The 26,687-nt window shown below is 44.5% G+C and overlaps 1 protein-coding gene across 1 annotated transcript in view; it reads right to left on the bottom strand.

Annotated features, from left to right (window-relative positions):
* Nucleotides 1-25,659, bottom strand: part of LOC120917681 (5-hydroxytryptamine receptor 3A-like) — a 37,061-nt gene extending 11,402 nt beyond the window's left edge. Inside the window, exons 1-5 of the mRNA XM_040329147.1 lie at nt 25,555-25,659; nt 18,807-18,958; nt 11,292-11,336; nt 7,694-7,803; nt 2,901-3,073 (exon numbers count right to left, since the gene is read on the bottom strand). Coding sequence (XP_040185081.1) covers nt 2,901-3,073; nt 7,694-7,803; nt 11,292-11,336; nt 18,807-18,958; nt 25,555-25,600 — 526 coding nt within the window. The 5' untranslated portion in view covers nt 25,601-25,659. The remainder of the gene's footprint in view (nt 1-2,900; nt 3,074-7,693; nt 7,804-11,291; nt 11,337-18,806; nt 18,959-25,554) is intronic.
* Nucleotides 25,660-26,687: the final 1,028 nt, after the last annotated feature.

Here is a 26,687-nt window from a genome sequence, read left to right as displayed (position 1 = left end):
ATGTATAGACAAGTAGTAGTGGTATAGGGTAGAGAGTCCACCAGTCTGAAGTATATAGTGTGCACTGGCAGGCAGGATTTTAGATGGTGAATATTTGTCACCTAGGTATCCCACATACACATGGAAAGGTGCTCTAAGGTTTTAGTTAACCTTGAATAAGTTCTTGTCTGGGTCCTGGAGCCTTGAAACTTTTTAGAGCTTTATGAGTGATAAAGTCTCCATTCTTAGGTCCACATTTTACTTTGTAGCCCAACCTCATTATTGGTTTCAACTTTCCAAAGGTCTTTATATATGTCATCTAAATGATACTCAGGGCTCTGCCACTCTGGAAAGCCTGCAAAAACCGCTTATGCTGTGTTCACTCATATCTTGTCTTATGCGTGCACCCTTTATTAAATTGATTTGTAAAACAAACATTTATATTAACTGTAAAAATACAGTACATAAAGCTTAAAATGTGTGTAGCGCCTGTGTACTTTCAGTCCAGGTGCTTTTCTAAATTTAGAGGGGGATGAGAGAGTTAGTTAACTCTCATCCAAGTAATTTGTCCAAATTCTTCTCAGCTGGGCTGTACTGTCGGTTCATTCTGTGTTCCTGGGGTGCTTTACCACCCCGGGCGGCAGGTGGCGGCAGTGGAGTTTAGGCTGGAGTGCCTCCTGCCAGCAGCCAATCGGGAGGGTTTTTCCGTCGCGGGGCATGCTGGGGGAGGGTACTTCTGGAGCAGACGCCATTAGACGGGGTCTTGTTCCGGGTGTGGCACCCACCTTCAGGGTGACCACACATCACGGGCCCCGGCGATATGGCTTACAAGGCCGGGGCGCACGAGCTACGCGGTGTTCTTGGTTCCGGGACCATGTTGGCCCGGGACAACTGAAGCTGTGGCGGGGCCCCAGTGATCGACTGGGTTCCCAAGTTCTGAGGAGAGATCCTAAGCGAGATAGCTGTACGGTGAGGAGTCAGCCTGAGGAGAGCCAAGAGAGGCAGGCAATCCAACAGTGCCTCGACAATTCATCGGGGATCAGGGTGACCGGACACTGAGAGGTTGGATGTCAGCAACCTGTCAGTCGGTGACCCCAAAATAAGAAAACTACCTGAGGTTGATTTGGGCATTAATATTGCTGAGCAAGATTTACTCCACTATCTACATTCCAGAGAAGGGGCCTGTGGCAGAGGCACCACTCTGATTCTTATTCCTACCAAGTGTGTGGCAGAGGCTTGTTTCTTCTCGGTATTCCGAGTGATACCCTGGCTGCCAGGTCGGTGTGAGAGGCCTGTCCAGGTACACTATACCCACTCCGGCTGGAGTGGCGACGAAGATAAAGTATAGCTGGAAGCAGGATTGTTTCCGTTGCTGTTAGGCCTGAATCTGCAATTCTCCTCCTCACCCATATTTTACCTGTCTACCTCAAGTTTACTGTTTGCCGTGTTGGGCAAGAATAAAAAGCACAAGAAAGACACCTGCTGTTTGGACATTCCGTCATTGCTGCTCTCATCATCATCTACCCCTAGACGCTCACAGAGGTCACGCGCCATCCCATCTATAACCAGCGGCTCCTGCGGGGGGTAGCGCTACATGTATAAAGTATAAAAATGGAAAATAACATTGACCCAGAACTGTTAGAGATTCCAAATAATGATTATTGTTCTCATTTAAACAGTAAACACTTGGGAGCCTCAGTACCTCTGTCTATATGCTGCTTTCCAGGGCCGCTGATAAGCCAGTACAACTGGCCCTGTTGTACTGGGCCCGGCCAGCAGGAGGGCCCAGACAATCAGAGAATAAAAGAATGCAGAATAAAAAATAAAAGTCCTTCTCCAGCCAGCACCCCCCAACCCCCACTCCCCTCTGCTCTGACTTATCTGAGGGTTTTTCGTCTTTCTGAGTACCATCATATTGATGTTCTTGTGGGTGTGTGGGAGGGACTATTTTTTCTATTTCGGGTGTCGCTTACATGCTGCTCCGCATGCTGGCTCAAGTCCCAGTCTACATATTCCCTTCTCTGGCGGAGTGATTCATCTCCCTCCACTCATGGCAGTGGCATGACTGTGACATATACCGGACACAGAAGTCACCATTGCGACTTGGCTCCATCTGACCATCCTCCTGTGGCATGTTCCCATTCTATGACCATCTCCTGTGGCATGTTCCCATTCTCTGACCATCTCCTGCAGCATGTTCCCATTCTCTGACCATCTCCTGCAGCATGTTCCCATTCTCTGACCATCCTCCTGTGGCATGTTCCCATTCTCTGACCATCCTCCTGTGGCATGTTCCCATTCTATGACCATCTCCTGTGGCATGTTCCCATTCTATGACCATCTCCTGTGGCATGTTCCCATTCTCTGACCATCTCCTGCAGCATGTTCCCATTCTCTGACCATCTCCTGCGGCATGTTCTCATTCTCTGACCATCTCCTGCGGCATGTTCTCATTCTCTGACAATCTCCGGCAGCATATTCCCATTCTCTGACCATCTCCTGCGGCATGTTCTCATTCTCTGACCACCTCCGGCAGCATATTCCCATTCTCTGACCAACTACTGTAGCATGTTCACATTCTCTGACCATCTTCCGCAGCATGTTCACATTCTCTGGTTATCTCATGCAGCATATTCACATTTTCTGACCGTCTCTTGCAGCATGTTCACATTCTTTGACCATCTCTTATAGCTTGCCTATAGTCCTTGACCATTTCCTGTTGTATGTCTGCAGTCCCTCCCAGCTTTCTGTATCATTACATTCTCTAAATATTACGTGTGTCCCCTTAGTAATGTCCGGACCGTATGTTAGGTAAATTGAACATCAATGCACTAAACTATGCCCTCTTTTAACATTCTTAGCATGCATTGCATCAGCGTAAATCGGTCAGGAATGTCTAGTTACCAAGAAAATGAAGTTACCTGAATGAACGTATGACCCAAAGGTCAAACTGCATATCTGTTGATCAAAGGGGAACTTGAAGATGTCTAGATTGCAGGAGCTAACAATCCGTATTGGTTTAGCGTTAATAATTGTCCCCTTATTTGTAACAGTGTAGAATGGAATGACAGGAACACTGTTTTCAGAATCTGTCCTACATAATAAAAAAGGTAACATCAGAAAAACAACAAATGGAAATTATTTCATTTAAGTTAGATTACTAGTATTAATAGAGAGTTATTAAAGCTACTGTCACAAAAATTAAAACAATGAAAGGTGTGCCTCCTGTAAAGAATACTTACTAAAATGAATAACTCCTGAAATAAGTCCTCAAGTACCCCCAATGGGCCACATTTTGGGAACTTCCCTTAGAAAAAATAGCTCTTATGAATTTGAAGTAATTAATATTGATTTAAAGCAGCTGTGCAAAGTAAAGGAAAACCTGAAAACGTGGCCCATTGGGGGTACTTGAGGACTGAGGTTGAGAACCACTGCTGTAATCCATGACTCCGGTGACTTTTGGATCCAAGGTGTTCAGCATAACCCTTATGGACCAGGCCTGTACCCATGGAATATTACATAGTTAGTCAGGTTGAAAAAAGACACAAGTCCATCTAGTTCAACTAATAAAAACAAAAAATAAGGAAAAAAAAATATCATATACACAATTCTATACCCACAGTTGATCCAAAGGCAGGCAAAAAACCCCAGCAAAGAATGATCCAATTTGCTACAGCAGGGGAAAAAATCTTTCATGATCCCCCCTATATGGATATCGGATATTCCCTGGATCAACTTTACCTATAAATGTTAGTATCCAGTAATATTATGTACATTTAGGAAATAATTCAGGTCTTTTTTTAAAGCAATCTACTGAGTTGTCCAGAACCACCTCTGGAGGGAGTCTATTCCACATTTTCACAGCTCTTACTGTGAAGAAACCTTTCTGTATTTGGAGAAGAAATCTCTTTTCGTCTAGGTGTAAGTGTAATGCTGCGTACACACGATCGGTTCGTCTGATGGAAACGGTCCGATGGACCGTTTTTCATCGGACGAACCGATCATGTGTGGGCCCCATCGTTTTTTTCCCATCGGTGAAAAAACTTAGAACCGGTTTTAAAATTATCTGATGGTTAAAAAACCGATAGAAAAAAACGATCGTCTGTGGGCAAGTCCATCGATTAAAAATGCACACATGCTCAGAATCAAGTCGACGCATGCTCGGAAACACTGAACTTCATTTTTCTCAGCACGTCGTAGTGTTTTACGTCACCACGTTCTGACACGAACGGATTTTTAACTGATGGTGTGTAGGCAAGACTTGAAGACGAACCCAGAACCAATGGTGTCTGCCCCATAAATACCCTCCCCCAGCATGCACAGCGAGGCTCAACCCTCCTGATTGGCTGCTGGGGAAGAGCACCCAAACCTTGACTCCACTGCTGCCACCTACTGCCCTGGGGTGGGAAGAACAACCCAGCACAACAGGATGAGCCCACAGCACAGGCAAGCTGAGACAGAGACCCAATTTGAGCATTTTAACCAGATCAGAGTTTAACTTCACTCTGATCTCTTTCTAAATTTAAATAGCACCGGTACTTTGAAGTAACCAGGCGCTACACAAGCAACTAACTGCGATGCACAAGCTTGTTTAAGTCCAGATCAAGTAACGGAAACACATGATTTACAACCAGGTGATTGGATCCTAGTAAAAGAACATGTGGACGTACCATTGAAACCAACGTTTGAAGGACCCTTCCAAGTGCTCCTGACAACTGCTAAAGCTGTAAAGTGACGTGGATACATGCCAACCATTGCAAGAAAGTACAGATAATTTCAAAAGATGAGAAAACTACTGTTATGCCTTAGCTGGATCTTAGCAGTCAAGGCTATAGAGGAAAATCACCTGTACAAATTACACATGCTAACAGGCATAAGGAGTAATTTGAGTAATTGCTGGATCTATTTGCATAGGCCAGACAATTTGAAAAGGCACACAACATATATTTTTTCCCCCCATTAATTTAAAACCTGGAAAACTGTATCCTTATGAGCAAAGCCAGAAATTGGCCCTAACAAGGCCCCAGATGTTAAACCTCTTTACCTACATGCTGCATTTTAAGCAATATAAAGCTGCCCAAAAGCTAGTATGTCCAGAATTACCACAAATGTTCTTTTATTATGAAAATACTTTTTATTTTAAATGTAACTTAAAGGCCCTTGGGAATATCCCCATGTTTAGCAAGGGAAAAAGATATACAATGTATCATTATGATAGGAAATAGGACAAACCCAGATTCCATTTTGTTTAAAAATCGTAATTTTTTAAGGATTCAACAGATATTTATTTATTTTTGTCCTCATAGTAATCATCGTTAAAGGACTGTTTGCTTATTTTTTTTTTTTTTAGGTATGCTAAATGTGAAATACAAGAATTACTTCAATGGCAGTTAGAACTGAAGAAGATGACCACAAGTAAGAAATAGAGAGTTATCTGATAGTCATATGATGCAGAGATGGGTGATACAAATGAGTAAAGATATGTATCTATATCCACATACACCCTAATGCCGCATACACACGATCGGCCAAATCACATCACGGAATTCCATCGGAAAAATCTAGAACATGTTCTATATCTAAAGTACGATGAAATTCATCAGAATTTCCGATGAAAAAACTCAGATGAGGCTACACACGATCATAAAATCCGATCGTGTGTACAGGGCATTAGAAGAGCTTTAGCTTAGATGTAAAGTAGTACTGTGGACCCTGTGGTATCATACTAGGTAGGGAAGATATGGTAGTAACCCCTCCATTGGAGTCAAGAGGAGGGAAATTAGTATAATCATAGGGGTCTAATAATGTTGAGTTTTTAACTTTACTGTTTTTTGTTTGTTTTCATGATTTTACAAACCTCTGCTTAATAAACCTGGCAACCCTCAAGATGTAAAAGAAACTACCAGAATGCTGACCTTATTTTCCAGAAAAGGTGATCCCCACAAGCTAATCTTTTTAAGACTATCACTTTAAGAATTTGTAATGCACTTGCTTGTCTCTCTTTTTAGACACAACATTTTCAGTCTATGATGATCTTCACCTCCAGATAAGAACCAACAGACTACTCCCTTTCTGCTCCGAGAATGTACTGTCTTATCTAGTTGTCTTAACTAGTTAGTCTGATCCAGAACTGCCATGGCGGCGGACGTTTTTCATTCCACTTTCTATCAGTCACATTATGTTACCACCTACTTAACTGTTTGCTTGTTACTAAGAAGATATAAATGCTGATTGGACAAACTATACGATCACACCTAGAATATACTTAACACACACCCATATCTTATGCATATTCATATGTATAAAATTGTATAGCCTGTAGATGTAACCTCAAAAATACTTCCTTCTTCATTCAACTTAGCAGAGCTGGATATCTGTGTGTTGTGTCTCTCCACTGCAATGTATGAATAAAAGCACCTTTTTTTACAAGATTTGGATCTACTATCTTATCTAAATGGTATTGTTTGGAGACTCCCTAACCAGATTAAACACCTTACAGACATCAAACCAGTTGCAGAAAATCCCAGGATGACATCTAAGGAAGTGTGGCATCTCTTGTACTTGATAACATCTATGATCATGGGTCTGACATAAGACAAGCTATACGATCACACCTAGAATATACTTAACACACACCCATATCTTATGCATATTCATATGTATAAAATTGTATAGCCTGTAGATGTAACCTCAAAAATACTTCCTTCTTCATTCAACTTAGCAGAGCTGGATATCTGTGTGTTGTGTCTCTCCACTGCAATGTATGAATAAAAGCACCTTTTTTTTTTACAAGATTTGGATCTACTATCTTATCTAAATGGTATTGTTTGGAGACTCCCTAACCAGATTAAACACCTTACAGACATCAAACCAGTTGCAGAAAATCCCAGGATGACATCTAAGGAAGTGTGGCATCTCTTGTACTTGATAACATCTATGATCATGGGTCTGACATAAGACAAGCTATACGATCACACCTAGAATATACTTAACACACACCCATATCTTATGCATATTCATATGTATAAAATTGTATAGCCTGTAGATGTAACCTCAAAAATACTTCCTTCTTCATTCAACTTAGCAGAGCTGGATATCTGTGTGTTGTGTCTCTCCACTGCAATGTATGAATAAAAGCACCTTTTTTACAAGATTTGGATCTACTATCTTATCTAAATGGTATTGTTTGGAGACTCCCTAACCAGATTAAACACCTTACAGACATCAAACCAGTTGCAGAAAATCCCAGGATGACATCTAAGGAAGTGTGGCATCTCTTGTACTTGATAACATCTCTGATCATGGGTCTGGCATAAGAAAAAAACTAAACAAGAGTGGCATTGATAGGACATTATCACTTGAGAAACCACTCAAAAAAGCAAACTGATTGTTACACAGCAGTACTGGAACAATGTTCTGTAGACAAAAAAATTGGTAAGTTTAGCGAGCATTACTATTGCAGGAAACTAAATCCTGTGTACCAACACCAAACCTCATCCCAGTTGTGGTATAGAGGCATCAGGTTATTTTGTTTCCCCAGGACAGAAAAGCTTTAAATTAAGAAGTAACCAATTAATCCTATTTTGTAGCAGGGTATTCTACAGCAGATTGGCAGCTTGTCTGTTGGTAATATAAACTAAATTTGATGAAGAAACATGATCTTAATTCACACAAATCTATAACAAAGTGGCTCAGAAATGTGTGTATCACTTACAGTTCATAAATGTAGAGGTCGGGTAACCAAAAACGTGTGCCAGGAATCAAGATCTTCTCAATTCCACAGTAATTAGCTGGGTCCCAAGATATAAACTCATTTTGCCAAGCCTGTGGACATTAACTTGGAGTTAATAATCATAAGACTGAAATGTTTATTTACTGCATTTAGTTGTATTCCAGGCAGAGCTAAAACACCAATGTGTTACTTCTGATTTACATGCCTCTGCCAAGCTAAACATTACATAGTACTGCAAAACACTGTTTTAAATTAAATAGAATGCTGTGGTGTCTGTTTATTAATGTTTTCATTCAAGACTTACACTTTATGTATGTCGCGCCCTCCTATGTAGGTGCTAGAGTTAGTGTATCATACTGTGTTTCCCGGAAAATAAGACCAGGTCTTATATTAAAAAGGGCTGTAAACCATCACGGTTTTTAACCTTAATGCATTCTATGCATTAAGGTGAAAAACCTTTTGTGATGCAGCTGCCCCCCAGAGCCCCCCCTTTTACTTACCTAAACCCAAGCATTCCAAGGACGGGGACGAGCACAGCAGCTCCAGCTGCTGTCTTGGGTCCTCATGGGATAGACTGATAGCAGCGGGAGCCATTGGCTACAGGTCATCTGCTGGTGTTGGTCCACTGTGCTTCATTAAGTCCGGGGTCACCGCAGCCATCTACCAGGAGATTTTGGAGCACTTCTTACTTCCTTCCGCAGACGAGCTCTATAGGAATGCTGACTTCATTTTCCAGCAGAATATGGCACCTGCCCACACTGCCAAAAGCACCAAAACCTGATTCAATGACTGTGGGATTACTGTGCTTGATTGGCCAGCAAACTCACCTGACCTAAACCCCATAGAGAATCTATGGGGCATTGCCAAGAGAAAGATGAGAGGCATGAGACCGAACAATGCAGAGGAGCTGAAGACCACTATTGAAGCATCCTGGTCTTCCATAACACCTCAGCAGTGCCACAGGCTGATAGCTTCCATGCCACACCACATTGAGGCAGTAATTTCTGCAAAAGGGGCTCAAACCAAGTACTGAGTACATATGCACCCTTATATTTTTCAGAGGTCCGATATTGTTCTATGTACAACCAGGGCCGGCCTTAGGTGTTCAGGCGCCCTGTGCGAGCTAATCCTGTGGCGCCCCCCCCCAGACCGCTACACACTGACCGCTACACAATAAACTACCCACAGACCGCTATGCAATACACACACTGACAGTTACACAATACACACACTGACCGCTACACAATACACACACTGACCGCTACACAATACACTACCCACAGACCGCTACACAATACACACACAGACCGCTACACAATACACTACCCACAGACCGCTACACAATACACACACAGACCGCTATACAATACACACACTGACCGCTACACAATACACTACCCACAGACCGCTACACAATACACACACTGACCGCTACACAATACACACACTGACCGCTACACAATACACACACTGACCGCTACACAATACACTACCCACAGACCGCTACACAATACACACACTGACCGCTACACAATACACTACCCACAGACCGCTACACAATACACTACCCACAGACCGCTACACAATACACTACCCACAGACCACTACACAATACACTACCCACAGACCGCTACACAATACACTACCCACAGACCGCTACACAATACACTACCCACTGACCGCTACACAATACACTACCCACAGACCGCTACACAATACACTACCCACTGACCGCTACACAATACACTACCCACAGACCGCTACACAATACACTACCCACAGACCGCTACACAATACACACACTGACCGCTACACAATACACACACTGACCGCTACACAATACACACACTGACCGCTACACAATAAACAACCCATTACACAATAAACAACCCACAGACCGCTATACAATACACACAGACCACTACACAATAAACTACCCACAGACCGCTACACAATAAACAACCCACAGACCGCTATACAATACACACAGACCACTACACAATAAACTACCCACAGACCATTACACAATAAACACTGACCGCTACACAATAAACTACCCACAGACCACTACACAATACACACAGACACTACAGCATTGGTGCATTTTACTATAGAGGCATTGGTGGACTACAAGGCCCAGTATTTTACTATAGAGGCATTGGTGGACTACAATGACCAGCATTTTACTATAGGGGGCTCTGGTGGACTACAAGGCCCAGCATTTTACTATAGGGGGCTCTGGTGGACTACAAGGCCCAGCATTTTACTATAGGAGGCATTGGTGGACTACAAGGCCCAGCATTTTACTATAGGGGCTCTGGTGGACTACAAGGCCCAGTATTTTACTATAGGGGCATTGGTGGACTACAATGACCAGCATGTTACTATAGGGGGCTCTGGTGGACTACAAGGCCCAGCATTTTACTATAGGGGGCTCTGGTGGACTACAAGGCCCAGCATTTTACTATAGGGGGCTCTGGTGGACTACAAGGCCCAGCATTTTAGTCCCACCAATGCCTCCTATAGTAAAATGCTGGGCCTTGTAGTCCACCAGAGCCCCCTATAGTAAAATGCTGGGCCTTGTAGTCCACCAGAGCCCCTATAGTAAAAGGCCCAGCATTTTACTATGGAGGCATCACACATGACGTTACATACTGACTTTCTGGCTGCTCCCTCCCTCTCCCCAGACCAATACCTACTCCCTCGAGGGGGTGACACAGAGGAGGGGGGGGTAAACTGACCTGGCAGATGAGCCCTCAGGAGACACACATCGGGAGGCAGGACTTCGGGAGCAAGCAGGCACGATCATTGAATCCACAGTGCAGCTCCGCCCCCGCCTCCACACATGACCAGCACCAGCTCAGCATGGCCATTCACAGACCCCCATGTCTGCTTCCTGGCATGCCCCGCCCATCGCACATGGCCCGTTCGGCCAATCACAGAGCACCCACTGGCTCAAAGCACATCGCATATTGTGACAGCGATAGCGAGTGGAGAAATCTGGCTGCTACTGGCCACAGGACTCAACAGGCACGGCGCCCTGTTGCTGATGGCGCCTTGTGCGGGCGCACGACTCGCACAACGCTAAGGCCGGCCCTGTGTACAACCCTTGTTTTATTGATTGCATGTAATATTCTAATTTTCTGAGATTGTGGATTTGGGGTTTTCATGAGCTGTAAGCGATAATCATCACAATTATGACAAAATCATAGCTTGAACTGTATTTGCTTTGCATGTAATGAGTCTATCTCATATATTAGTTTCACCTTTCTAAGTTGCATTAGTAAAAATAAATGAACTTTTGCACGATATTCAAATTTTTCGAGTTTTATTGGGAGACCCGGTCAAACAAAAATTCAAGCTGCTCCTGTGGGGGTAGTACTGCATTTACATTGAATCCTTGGTGGAAAGTTGTGAATCATGGGTGAAAGCTGTGTAAATCTTGGGTGAAAAACACTTCATGTAACTTCAGCCATTCTAAAGATAACATCTATTGAGCAAATTATTAGTTGTTTGTTATAGGAGCAGATCTTTAGCAAGAAAAAAAGAGTAATGGCCTGTCTGGATTTTTATTACTTACCATTTCGAACCAGATGTATGTGGTCATAGTTTGCAAGGCTGTGTCCTGGAAGCATTAAAAAAATTATATCAAATAGTTATACTGTGTGTAAACTAGATTTCTAAAGATGGCCATACGTGTTCTAGTCTGATTATATAATCTACTGTATGACTATGCACAATATCCTTAAAGCGACACTAAAGGTTTAAAAAAAAACACCAAAAAAAACATATACTTACCTCCACTGTGCAGTTCGTTTTGCACAGAGTGCCCCCGATCGTCCTCTTCTGGGGTCCCACGGCGGCTCTCTCAGCTCCTCCCCACAAGAGCTAACCCCCTCTGGGAAGCTGTCTCCCGAGGAGGTTACCTTGCGGGTGTGCTCCTGTGTGATACACTCGACAGCCATAGCCGCAAAGTGTATGACACAGTCTTTTATTGAAGTCAATGAAAAAGTTTACAACAAGCCCGATGGAAGGAAGTCCAACTGGGAATACTCGCAGATGGCACAGCATGTAGCAGAACTGATAGCATCTGTCTGGAGGGGCAGAATGTGGCCTTGCTCTTCTGAGCCCAAATTGGAGAGTGTCCAAGGAGAGTGATGGTTCCTTAAAGTGGTTGTAAACCCTCCGGTTTTTTCACCCCCAGCCCCCCCCCCCCCGTATACAGTATGTGCCACCACTATTACAGTATGCTGCTCCACCACAAATATTACAGTATGCTCCACCACTATTACAGTATGCTCCACAAATAGCTTAGCATGTCTCCATACCCATGGGGAGGAGCCTACAGTGACGGGACGATCGGATGCCGAGGTCATCGGATCCGAGTGAGGAGACTGTATACTGAGCGGCGTATCTTATGCTCATAGCAAGCGGGGATTCGTGAGTGCATACATTGTTGCATTGGCTCTATTTTCAATTGTCTTTATATAATGCGCAATGAGGTCTGTTTCTCTTCTTTTACACGTGTTTACCATTGAGTGCCCGCTCACCGGATTGCTGCAGCTGGAGTGCTGGAAGTTGCGTTCTGAGTGAAGGAGAGGCATCGTAGGATTTTTTCCTTATTGGGACTACCCATTGGTTTGCTACTGTGTATATGTTTGGGGATTTGACACATTGTGCATGTTTTACCCAGTTTTCTGGAGTTTTTTGGAGTTTTCTCCCTAAATATCAGAATCATTATTTTTGTACGTAGCACTTAAACATTAAGTTAATATTAGCGCATCTATATATTTTTCACTTCATGTCTCCATACCCACCAGCACACTTCCGTATCCACCAGCACATTTCTGCATCTCAAAAACACCCCTTACCCCCAACACACCTACGTAACCCCTCAGCACATCTTTGTACCCCTAGCACACCTCTGTAACCCCACAGCACATCTTTGTACCCCTAGCACACCTCTGTAACCCCACAGCACATCTTTGTACCCCTAGCACACCTCTGTAACCCCACAGCACATCTTTGTACCCCTAGCACACCTCTGTAACCCCACAGCACATCTTTGTACCCCTAGCACACCTCTGTAACCCCACAGCACATCTTTGTACCCCTAGCACACCTCCGTAACCCCATAACACATATTTGTACCCCTAGCACACCTCCGTAACCCCATAACACATATTTGTACCCCTAGCACACCTCTGTAACCCCACAGCACATCTTTGTTCCCCTAGCACACCTCTGTAACCCCACAGCACATCTTTGTACCCCTAGAACACCTCTGTAACCCCTCAGCACAACTTTGTACTCCTAGCACACCTCTGTAACCTCACAGCACATCTTTGTACCCCTAGCACACCTCTGTAACCTCTCAGCACAACTTTGTACCCATAGCACACCTCTGTAGCCCCTCAGCACATTTTTGTAGCCCCATAACACCCCTGTACTTCCCAACACATCTCTGTACCCCCAGTATGCTTTTGTACTGGCTCTGCCACAAGCCTCCCAGCTTCTGCTGACTGAGCGGCAGTGGGACATGCTACCTGACACCTGTTCTCCACTACAGGTGCTGGCAGCGGCCTCACCAGGAGCAGAGAGAAGAGTTGAGGAGATCTCCTGTATTTCAGGGGAAGGAGGAAAAGGGGGGAGTCATGGCGCCCCTCTCAATGTGACACCCAGAGCCGATGCCCCCCCTTAGTTTTGACCCTGCCCCCCCCCAATGTATGACACCCAGGGTGGACGGCCCCCACCCCCTCATTGGTTCGCCTACACTACCCACATGCTGAATAAGTACCAAACCCAGGAGCCAGGGACTTAAATAGACTCTGCCTGACCCAATATGGTTGCCAGGGTCACATGGGCTGTCAGCATCCAACCAGATCGCTGCCCCAAAGATTCAGAAAACCATAAACTACCGTATTTATCGGCGTATACCGCGCAATTTTTTGCCCTGAAAATCACCCACGGACAATCGTGGGTGTGCGATATACGCCGATATCTGCTGTGTTTGAACCACTGCGCCGGCACATACCGAGCGCAGTACACTCGGGTATAGTCGGGCAGGCTCGGCTCCTCTCACGGTCACGTCCTGTGCGTCCTGTACGTCCTTTACGCTAGAGGAGCCGAGCCTGCCCGACTATACCCGAGTGTACTGCGCTCGGTATATGTCAGCGCAGTGGTTCAAACACACGATGGCCGCAGAAGGACGCTGGACCGGACGAGGCCGCCGATGGACGCGATGGACGATGGGCAGGACACGATGGACGACGGGCAGGACACAGACGAGGGGCATGCAAACTGTAAGTATTTTTTTTCCCAGGAATTTTTCTTCAAGTTCGGGGGTGCGTGCTATACGCCGGGGCGCGTTATAGCCAGATAAATACAGTATGTTCCTCCTGCCTTCTTCTCCCTCTGCACTTCCCCTATAAATGAGAAAACAGACTGCACCTGCCTACAGTAGGTTGCTAGGTAAATTTCACTTTTGGCTCCTTCTCCAGAGCTTAGAGAGGAAGATAAAAATAACCAACCTGATTATTTATCATGCTCCAGCCAATCCCTGAGCTGCACATTACCCAGTGGACTAGTGTAAACGTAACTTCACGATTTACAAAGCAGATTTGCTGGGTGAATATTTTTCATATTTTAATGTGTCAAATGTGCACAAAATGATACAGCTGGAGAATAGTAGTAAATGCAAAATAATGTAAAATACAGAAGCTGCAAAAGCAACTATATCACCATGCAAAAAATCTTGTTGCCAGACCATAAATGTCTACAGAAAAAATCCCATAAGATTATACTGTATGTGTATTTGGGGCATATTTACACTTGTCAGTTTTGATGAGACAAATCTAATGCATTTTGCTGCATGAAAATATACAGTATGTCAAGCAGAAATGTGGCTGGTTTACATCTATGCACTGCAGTTTAGTGTGGAGGACAAAGGGAAATCCTGCTGCGTGTACACAAAACAGTGTAAAAAAAGGCTTACAGACCACTTTAACCTACAGGTAAGCCTAGATTAACCACTTAAGACCCGGACCATTTTTTGCGTAGGCGCAGGGCACCGTTTTTTCCCTGCGCCCCCGCAAATTTACTGCGCTACCCGCGATTCACGAGCAGCAGCTCCGTAAATTGTGTGTGCGCTCTTTAAAATTGCCCGGCGTAAGCGCGCGCAATTTAAATGATCCTGTAGGGGGCGGAAATCATTTAAATTAGGCGCGTTCCCGCGGCGATCGTAGAGCGCATGCTCCGTCGGGAAACTTTCCCGACGTGCATTGCGGCAAATGACGTCGCAAGGACGTCATTTGCTTCAAAGTGAACGTGAATGGCGTCCAGCGCCATTCACAAATCACTTACGCAAACTAAGTAAAATTCAAGTTTTGCGACGCGGGAACGACGGGTATACGTAACATTGGCAGCCTTACGCGAAAGACGCCATACGGAAACAACGTAAACTGCGTACGCAGGGCTCGCGTAACGTTGTGAATCGGCGTTAGTATGCAATTTGCATACTATACGCTGAGCACAACGGGAACGCCACCTAGCGGCCATCGCAAGAATGCAGCCTAAGATATGCGGGCATAAGAGCCTTATGCCGCGCATATCTTAGGCTGCAGTCGGCGTAACGAGGTTCCTGAATCAGGAGCATTCGTTACGCCGGGGCAAGTAAGCAATTGCGCTGTGTAGCTATGGTTACACAGGCGCAATTGCTTCTTGAATCCAGGCCAATATTTTTTACTTTTTGCTATAATAAATACCTCCAAAAAAGATATAAAAAAACATTTTTTTTTCTCAGTTTAGGCCGATACGTTTTCTTTTACATATTTTTGGTAAAAAAAAACGCAATAAGCGTTTATCGATTGGTTTGCGCAAAATTTATAGCATTTACAAAATAGGGGATAGTTTTATTGCATTTTTATTATTTTTTTTTTACTACTAATGGCGGCGATCAGCGATTTTTTTCATGACTGCGGCATTATGGCGGATACATCGGACAATTTTGACACATTTTTGGGACCGTTGTCATTTTCACAGCAAAAAATGCTATAAAAATGCATTGTTTACTGTGAAAATGACAATTGCAGTTTTGGAGTTAACCACTAGGGGGCGCTGAAGGGGTTAAGTGTGACCTCATATGTGTTTCTAACTGTAGGGGGGCGGGGCTGGACGTGTGACGTCATTGATCGCCTTTCCCTATATCAGGGAACAGACGATTAATGACAGCGCGTCAGTGAAGAACGGGGAAGCTGTGTTTACACACAGCTCTCCCCGTTCTTCAGCTCCGGGGACCGATCGCGGGTCCCGCGGCCGCGGTCATGGAGCTTCAGACCGGGTCACGGGCGCTCGCCTGTGAACCACGGCTGGGCACTTAAAGAGAACGTACAGGTACAGCCGTGCCATTCTGCCGACGTATATGTGCAAAAGGCGGTCTTTAAGTGGTTAAGGCTTACCTGTAGGTGCAACAAATATCTGCTAAACCTACACAGTTTGGGAGATATTTGCAGAAAAGATTGCACCATTGTCTACGGCGCATGCGTGCTGTACACAACGGCGCAGGCGCACTGAGCGTGCCATTAGTGAAGGCGAGCATACCGTCACTGACGGCTCACACGCGCGGGAGTGATGTCATTGCGGCTCCGACCAATCACAGCGCCGGAGCCGTGATATGCGGAAGTGAGTCCTGGAGAGATGGCGCTGACGGAGGAGGGCAACGAGCACCGCTGCTGGGGCTTTGATCTCAGGTAAGTACTTCATAATGAGCTAGTATGATATGCATACTAGCTCATTATGCCTTTGTCCTGCAGGGTGCTTAGAAAAAAAAAAAAAAAAAGGGTTTACTTCCTCTTTAACCTATTTTATGCATGTTATTTTTCTGGAAAAACCTGCAAATGTGTAGATACAGGGCTGCTGTTAGAAACCAAGGGGCCCCATACAGCCAATGCTTAAGTTACGAATGAACACAATGAGTGATCAGTACCAATCACTCATTGTGTTCATTCAGGAAAGCATGGGGCTAGTAAATATAACATATTTACCAGACCCTTCCCCCACTCTTAATCTTGAAAGATTCTATTGTGTGCTTGAAGCTTCCGGCAGGAAGAAGGGGAGGGAAGCCAGAGGCACTGTGAGGGTAGGGGGGCACACAGGGGGGCCTGGACAGCAGGGGGAAATGTACAGGGAGGGTGGTCAGGGTGGCGGGGTAATTACCGGAACGTATCCTTTGTATGGCTCTCTGCAGTAGCTGAAAGCCAACAAGAGGGAAAGGAGAAGAAGCCAGCTTCCAGCTGCTGCAGAGAGAGCCATATAGGGGAATGGTTCCTGTAATTACCAACCTGCTGCACCAATCACCAATATTGCCGGGCCCCCCCTGCTGGGCCAGGACCCGTACAGGAAGACTGATGGTACCTCCTTATCCATGGCCCTGTGAAGATGTCTAAAAGCCTTGAGACTGCTGCTGGGTGCTGCCATCCTGAATGTGAAGTCATCAGCCTCGAGAGACTTATGCCGCGTACACACGATCATTTTTCGGCATGCAAAAAAAACGACGTTTTTTGGCATGTGGAAAAAACAAAGTTTTTCCAACTTCATCATTAAAACGACATTGCCCACACACCATCGTTTTTTAAAAAAGCGCAGTGACGTACAACACGTACAACACGTACGACGGCACTCTAAAGGGGAAGTTCCATGCGGATGACGCCACCCTGCTTTAGCTGATTCCGTGTTAGTAAAAGACGATTCGCGCTTTTCTGTCTGTTACAGCGTGATGAATGTGCTTACTCCATTACGAACGGTAGTTTTACCAGAACGAGCGCTCCAGTCTCATAACTTGCTTCTGAGCATGCGCGGCTTTTTAACGTCGTTTTAGCCCACACACGATCATTTTTTACAACCCAAAAAACAACATTGTTTAACCACTTGAGACCCGCGCTATTGACAAAAGACGTCAACAGCGCGGCTCTCAGGTGCCAACTGGACGTCTTTGGACGTCATTTAAAGTGCATTACCCACGCGCGCCTCTGGGGGGCGCGCATCAGGTAAACACTGTCCCGGCGCATCGCTGGGAAGCCGATGCGTGTACCTGGCGGCCGCGATGTCTGCCGGGTACACGCGATCGTCGGGAACACAGCAGGGACGTGGAGCTCTGTGTGTAAACACAGAGCTCCACATGCTGTCAGAGGAGAGGAGACCAATCTGTGTCCCTTGTACATAGGGACACAGCATTGGACACCTCCCCCAGTCACCCCCCTCCCCCCACACAGTTAGAACACACCTAGGATACACATTTAACCCCTTCCCCACCCCCTAGTGTTAACCCCTTCACTGCCAGTCACATTTATACAGTAATTAGTGCATTTTTATAACACTGATCGCTGTATAAATGTGAATGGTCCCAAATTTGTGTCAAAAGTGTCCGATACGTCCGTCGTAATATCGCAGTCCCAATAAAAATCGCAGATCGCCGCCATTACTAGTAAAAAAATAAAATAAAAAATAAAAATAATTCTGTCCCCTATTTTGTAGGCGCTATAACTTTTGCGCAAACCAGACGCTTATTGCGATTTTTTTTTTACAAAAATACGTCGAAAAATACGTATCGGCCTTAACTGAGAAAAAAAATTGTTTTTTTAAAAAAAAAATTGGGATATTTATTATAGCAAAAAGTAAAAAAACATATATATTTTTTTTAAATTGTCGCTCTTTTTTTGTTTATAGCGCAAAAAATAAAAACCGCAGAGGTGATCAAATACCACCAAATGAAAGCTCTATTTGTGGGGAAAAAAGGACGTCAATTTTGTTTGGGAGCCACGTCGCACGACCGCGCAAATATCAGTTAAAGCGACGCAGTGCCGGAAGCTGAAATTTCGCCTGGGCACGAAGGGGGTTTATGTGCCCAGTAAGCAAGTGGTTAAAACGTCGTTAAAAAATGCAGCATGTTCGAAAAAAAAATTTGTCGTTTTTCAGAAGCCGAAAAATGACGTTTTTTTAAAACAACGTTTTTTTCATGCCGAAAAATGATCGTGTGTACGCGGCATAAGAACTGTAACCCAAGTGGCACTAAGAAAAAAAATGGAAAAGAAGATCTTACCAAGTTGACAATAGTGTACAGTGCCATGTCTATGGAGACAGTGGTTGGAGTTCTCCAGTCCAACACTGGCCTAATGTCAGGACCAGGAACATTTTTCACATCCTGCACCACCCCATTAAAACTGCACGATAAGTTTTTGCAGTAACACGTACCTACAATGACACATACAAAGTCTGTTAATCACAATTTCTTTAATTATTCAAATAGATAAAAACAGAGCAATTTTCATGTTTTACTTTTAAACTTCATAAGGAAGAAGTCATTTTAGAACTACAGCTATGATCTGTGAATGGGGAAGAGAATTCTGTGACTCTCCCCCATTCAGAGGTCCTGACACAAGCAGTGAAAGCAATGAAAGGACAATCCAGAAGCAGGTAGGAGTGGGCTGGTCCCCATCAGGAACTTTTGCTATTGAATTCAGCCCGGAGACCCAAAGCTGTGTGCCGATGGCTTCACGGCAGGAAGATGACAGGGCATCATTACAGTGAAGATTTGTCCAGGATCCAACTTCCTAAACAATGTGGCATATACTTCGTTATAAGTAAGTTTGGTCAATAAAACTGTAGAGATTAATATTTTTTAGCTAATCTTCAGCTTAAGACCCCTTTCACACTGAGGAGTTTTTCAGGCCGTACAGCGCACTGAGGCGTTGCGCTGGCGGGAGAGAAAAAAATCTCCTGTCAGCAGCATCTTTGGAGCGGTGAGAGGAGCCGCATGTATACCGCTCCTTCACCGCTCCTTCACCGCTCCTTCCCATTTAAAACAATGGGAAACCGTGGCAATACCGCCCGCAATGCGCCCCAGACCATATTGCTGGTCAAAGACCAGAGCACTTTTTGAGATTTGGCACTGCGTCGCTTTAACTGACAATTGCGCGGTTGTGCGACGTGGCTCCCAAACAAAATTGGCGTCCTTTTTCCCCACAAATAGAGCTTCCTTTTGGTGGTATTTGATCACCTCTGCGGTTTTTAGTTTTTGCACTATAAACAAAAATAGAGCGACAATTTTGAAAAAAAATAATATTTTTTACTTTTTGCTATAATAAATATCCCCCAAAAATATATATAAAAAAAAAAATTTTCCTCAGTTTAGGCCGATACGTATTCTTCTACATATTTTTTTCGTAAAAAAAAAAATCGCAATAAGCGTTTATTGATTGGTTTGCGCAAAAGTTATAGCGTTTACAAAATGGGGGACGTGGCTCCCAAACAAAATTGGCGTCCTTTTTCCCCCACAAATAGAGCTTTCTTTTGGTGGTATTTGATCACCTCTTTTTGCTATAATAAATATCCCCCAAAAATATATATATAAAAAAAAAAAAATTTCCTCAGTTTAGGCCGATACGTATTCTTCTACATATTTTTTTCGTAAAAAAAAAAAATCGCAATAAGCGTTTATTGATTGGTTTTGCGCATTTTTATGGCATTTGTATTATAATTTTTTTTTTACTAGTAATGGCGGCGATCAACGATTTTTTTTCGGTACTGCGACATTATGGCAGACACTTCAGACACTTTTGACACATTTTTGGGACCATTGGCATTTTTATAGCGATCAGTGCTATAAAAATGCATTGGATTACTATAAAAATGCCACTGGCAGTGAAGGGGTTACCACTAGGGGGCGGGGAAGGGGTTAAGTATGTTCCCTGGGTGTGTTCTAACTGTAGGGGGGGGGGTGGACTGACATGGGGAAATTACTGATCTTCTGTTCATACATTGTATGAACAGAAGATCAGCATTTCTCTCCCTGACAGGACCGGGAGCTGTGTGTTTACACACACAGCTCCCGGTCTTCGCTCTGTAACGAGCGATCGCGGGAGCCCGGCGGTGATCGCGCCCGCCGGGCACGCGCACGGGAGTCGGGGGAGAGCAGGGGGCGCGCGCGCCCCTAGTGGCCTGAGCGAGAGCCGACGTATAGCTACGGGCTCTCGTACAGGGGAGCCGACCTGCCGCCGTATAACTGCGGCAGCAGGTCGGCAAGCAGTTAAACAGGTAAACTACAATCCTACCTATGAATATAATTCTATCTTTGGAAAATATTTATTATTACATTTTGTATAGTTAACAGAGTGGACCTGTGAAACTGAATAATTAATAAGTTACCTGAAAGTTAACATAAAGGTACATGCTTATTTCGATATTTAGAAATCAGAGAGCCCCCGACCTTACCAATAATAATTGAAATTGCACATATCGACATGATTTACAGCTGACCCAATATATTTTTTTCATATGGACCATTGTCCTGAAGTTTAGGCATGCATTATTTTTTGCATCATTACATTTATCCAGCTTGGATCAATGTAAACATGCATGTTCCATACTTGGCCGATCCCTGTGAAAGCTGGAATTAATAGTGCATGGCTAAAGACCTGGTGTAAGGAAGGAGGGATTCGGGTTTTTAGAGCACTGGACTGACTTTTCATTGGGGTGCAACCATAGGTGTGCGCAGCCTATTACATTAGGGTGTGCACCCCAAAACTCAAACACACATGCGTATATATAGATCTATATATATATAGGGCAGTAGCGCAATGGACATTGTCAGTAGAACAGTTGATGGTGTCAGTGGGCAGGGACTATTGTCAGTAGTTTATTTTTATTCTTTTTTTATTAATACTTTTTACCATTTTATTTTTTTATTAATTTTTACAATTTTTTTTACAGTTTTTTTTTTTTGTACAATTTTTTAGGAGCACCATTAGGGGTCTTTGGTGAGATATAATGGGCCTAAACAGAACCCTGATATTTCACTTTTGAGACAGGGAAAGGGGCCGAGGACAGAGATTTCTGAGTCCCTTTCTCTGCAGCCAAGCAGCAGGGGGAATATGTGCAGCACATGGTGATTTGGGTGTGCCTGGGCACACCTGGCACACCCTGTGCGCACGCCTATGGGTGCAACCTATATGCTAAAGATGGCTTGCACCTTAACCACTTCCCGACCGCCTCATGTAGATATACGTAGGCAGAATGGCACGGACAGGCACATTAACGTACCTGTACGTGCCTGCCTAGACGTGGGTCGGGGGTCCGATCGGGACCCCCCCCGCTACATGCGGCGGTCGGATCCCCTCGGGGAGCGATCCGGGACGACGGCGCGGCTATTCGTTTATAGCCGCTCTGTCGCGATCGCTCCCCGGAGCTGAAGAACAGGGAGAGTCGTATGTAAGCACAGCTTCCCCGTGCTTCACTGTGGCGGCGTATCGATCGAGTGATCCCTTTTATAGGGAGACACGATCGATGACGTCAGTCCTACAGCCACACCCCCCTACAGTTGTAAACACACACTAGGTGAACCCTAACTCCTACAGCGCCCCCTGTGGTTAACTCCCAAACTGCAACTGTCATTTTCACAATAAAGAATGCAATTTAAATGCATTTTTTGCTGTGAAAATGACAGTGGCCCCAAAAATGTGTCAAAATTGTCCGAAGTGTCCGCCATAATGTCACAGTCACGAAAAAAATCGCTGATCGCCGCCATTAGTAGTAAAAAAAATAAATAATAAAAATGCAATAAAACTATCCCCTATTTTGTAAACGCTATAAATTTTGCGCAAACCAATCGATAAACGCTTATTGCGATTTTTTTTACCAATAGGTAAACGAATACGTATCGGCCTAAACTGAGGAAAAAAATTAAAAAAAATTTTTAGATATGTTTTTGGGGGATATTTATTATAGCAAAAAGTAAAAAATATTGAATTTTTTTCAAAATTGTCGCTCTATTTTTGTTTATAGCGCAAAAAATAAAAACCGCAGAGGTGATCAAATACCACCAAAAGAAAGCTCTATTTGTGGGGGAAAAAGGACGCCAATTTTGTTTGGGAGCCACGTCGCACGACCGCGCAATTGTCTGTTAAAGCGACACGGTGCCGAATTGTAAAAACCCCTCGGGTCATTTAGCTGCATATTGGTCCGGTCCTTAAGTGGTTAATGGAAGGGGTCTGCTGTGCTGGGGGAGAGGTTTATGGGAAGGCTGAAGGAGTATTTAAACTAGGATTGTGGGGGGGGGTTTGGGTGAATTGGATTATAATGGGGCATACAGGTCAGACAGGGGTCAGCCCCCATTGGGGGGTGGGATGGGAAAAGAGAGAGAAAGGGCTATGGAAGATGATATGAAGGTTCCTATATTACAAACAACCATTGGAAATGGTACTATTTATACTACATTAAAAGATATGCAACATACATTTGAAAATGTGACAATGAGCTCTATAGAGTTATAGACCTCCCTGTGTTAATGGTGAGATTGAGACTCAGCGCCTTGCACAGATGGAAAGGGCTGCAAGGGCTGGGACAGTGATAATAATCTGGGATTTTAACTACCCAGAAATTGACTGGTGAATTGGCATTGCTGGGACAGTTTAAAGTGGAGGTTCACCCAAAAACAAAATTTTTAACATTAGATTGAGGCTCATTTTGTCAAGGGGAATCGGGTGTTTTTTTTAAAATCGAAGCAGTACTTACCGTTTTAGAGATAGATGTTCTCTGCCGCTTCCGGTTATGAGCTGCGGGACTGGGCGTTCCTATTTGATTGACAGGCTTCCGACGGTCGCATACATCGCGTCACGATTTTCCGAAAGTAGCTGAACGTCGGTGCGTAGGCGCCGTATAGAGCCGCACCGACGTTCGGCTTCTTTCGGCTACTCGTGACGCGATTTATGCGACCGTCGGAAGCCTGTCAATCAAATAGGAACGCCCAGTCCAGAAGACCATACCCGGAAGCGGCGGATCGATCTCTAAAACGGTAAGTACAGCTTCGATTTAAAAAAAAACACCAGATTCCCCTTGACAAAATGAGCATCAATTTAATGTTAAATTTTTTTTTTCGGGTGAACTCCCGCTTTAAGAGCAAAGATTTATAAACCTATTACAAGACAATTTTATGGTCCAGTTTATTGAGGCCCCGACTAGGAATGATGCTCTGCTGGACCTGGTAATCTCAAACCATGCAGAGCTTATTACCAATATTCATATAAAAGAGCAGTGACCATAACATGATTTCATTTAATGTTAGCTGTAAGCAACAAACACATAGCAACAATCGCCCAGAGGCGATTCAGTTCACATGTGTTGCGCTATATAAGTTTCTCACTCACTCACATACGGGAAAGATAAAAACACTTAACTTTAAGAGAGAACATTTTCCAAGGATAAGGGTTGCTCTCCGAAGAACCGGTCCGGGTGAGATTGGCGCTGGATCCCCGCATAGGTGTGTTATTTTATTAAAAGTCAGCAGCTACAGTATTATTAGCTGCTGAGATTTTTTTTTTCTTTCTAGGGTGAAGCTCCTCTTTAATGTCATTCAGCTAGGGCTTACATCTACTTTAACCCCAACACCGGACCTATAACGTAAATCCATACCTTGACCTTAACTTTGCCTCTGTATGCCCTAGAAAACGAGCCCTATGCCTAAGGCTTCTACTGCAGTATGCTTACCTTATCATTGGACTACCAGCCTCTTGCTGAACCCTTGCAATGGCAAGATGCCAACACTGAAAACCATTAATTCATTGTTGGGCATTTACTTTCAATATACAATTATCTCTCTAACCTTCACCGAACTGAACACTATTAGCAGTTAGGTTGGGTTCACACTGGAGCACGGAGCGGCTCACAGCCGGGGGTCCGGTGCCATTTCAGGTCCGATTTCAGCCTGAATATTTGGCTGAATTCAGACCTGAAATGGACCAGAATATGCACAGGACTCGTGTGCAATTTGCACCAGAGCTGTGTGAACCAATTCAATTGAGAGTCGGTCACAATCTCCTGACGAATTGGATGCAGGGAAATTTGCATCAAATTCGCAATAATATGAACCCAGCCTTACACTCAAAGATTTAATGAAACCCCCCATATAGATAAACTTATAGGCTATAGAACATTAGTATAGGGCTTTTCAAGTACTGTATATACTCGAGTATAAGCTGACCCAAATATAAGTCGATGCACCTAATTTCACCAACAAACTGGGGAAATGTATTGACTCGAGTATAAGCCTAGGGTGTCCATCTGCATGCCTCACTGTGCCTCACTGTGCCCATGTGCGTGCCTCACTGTGTCCATGCCTCACTGTGCCCATGCCTCACTGTGCCCATGACTCACTGTGTCCATGCTTCACTGTACCAATGCCTCACTGTGCCCATGCCTCACTGTGCCCATGCCTCACTGTGTCTATGCCTCACTGTGTCCATGACTAGACTGACGTTTAACATGGGAGTCTACATGTGTGCCAAGTTCCGGGGTCCAGGGGACCTACGACCGTCCGGTACCGGGTCCCCAAAGTCACCGGAAAAATGACCGTTTAACATGGGAGTCTATGGAACGGGTGCCCAGCTTTGAAAAATCGGTGCTGCCCGGCCGTAGGTCCCCCAGAGAAAACAAACTTTGCACACTTGCAGAGGAGGAGTGGGGCTACATGTGGGCTGGTACCGGGTCCCCAAAGTCCAGGAGATCAGGCGCAAAAAAGGTGACTCGAGTATAAGTCGAAGGGGGCATTTTCAGCACAAAAAAATTTGCTGAAAAACTTGGCTCATACTCGAGTATATACGGTATCCTACAAACCAACAGAAAAAGTACAAAGGAGCTACTTATAAGAATTTTCCAAAACAGAGTCTGGAAGTACCATTTATAAAGGTTTTGCAACATCATTCACAACACTACGGTAGGTAGCAAATTTTTAGTGACATTCTGTCTACAGTCATCCGTACAATACATATACATTCACTCAATGCACCATTACTTACGTAACAGAACGACTGTAAGGAACAAGCACATGTCATGACGAGCCATTCCTGGAAGGTAAATGCCTTTTTGCTCAGAAAAGTTAAATGTTCCCTATTCTCATGTGAGGGAGGAACCAACCATAACTAAGAAAAAGTTTTAAGAGTGGAGAAACCTGTTTATGGGTACTATGGGACTGGCTATCTACTTTTAACGATTACACCTACATATCGTAGGTTGATTTTTTACATTTTCTGATTTTGCATAGTCCCGAGCTGGCATGTGTCATGGTCTGCACTTTAACCAAATTATCTGATGTTATGTTTCTTTTGCCTACGTTAGGCAGTGGTGTACAAACTACGTTAGGCAGTGGTGTACAAACTACGTTAGGCAGTGATGTACAAACTGACAGGGTAGAGAGGGAATCGTTTACTTCCATGGCTCAGGGGGTCTAGCTCTGACCCTGATTTAAAACCCCGACCATGGCACTTAGCCCCCATTCACATCTAGGCGTTTTTACGCCTGTAGCGCTATGCCGCTGCCGCCAGAGGGCTGGAAACACATTTCCCTCTATGGAGATGGTTCACATCTCCACGCCGGACGCCTGACGCCTGCCGCCTGAAAAAAGGTCCCGGACCTTTTTTTCAGGCGTCTTTCGGCGTTCGGCTAGGAGATGGGAAGCATCTCCATAGAGGGGATCAATCTGGGGCACATCTAGGCGGACAATACCGGCGTTTTGTCGCCGCAAACCGCGGTACAAAACGCCGCTATTTGTACCGCGATTTGCGGCGACAAAACGCAGCGATTTCGTCCGCCTAGATGTGAATGGAGCCTTAAAGTGGAGTTCCACCCATAAATATAACATTACATCAATAGTTTTAAAAAAAATTCATTAGTCCTTTACGAAAATTTTTTTTTTTTTTAGATGCCTTCAAAGTGTTGTTGCTAGGCAGAATAGTTAATCTTCCCACTTCCTGCACCTAGGTGCTTAAGCTTCCTAACCTACACCGCACAGACTCCTGGGAATGTAGTGGGTGTAACTTTCCAGGAGTCTGTGCACTCCCCAGTCTCAAAGAATCATGTGACTTGGACAGCACAGGTGCTGAAACCTGATCTGACACTTCTTGCGCAGCACTGAGCATGTGTGAGATTTGCA

The sequence above is a fragment of the Rana temporaria genome, chromosome 11, assembly GCF_905171775.1.
Source record: "Rana temporaria chromosome 11, aRanTem1.1, whole genome shotgun sequence".
NCBI lineage: Eukaryota > Metazoa > Chordata > Amphibia > Anura > Ranidae > Rana > Rana temporaria.
The sequence above is the reverse complement of the archived record's forward strand: the minus strand, read 5'-3'. Positions and strand labels throughout refer to the sequence as shown.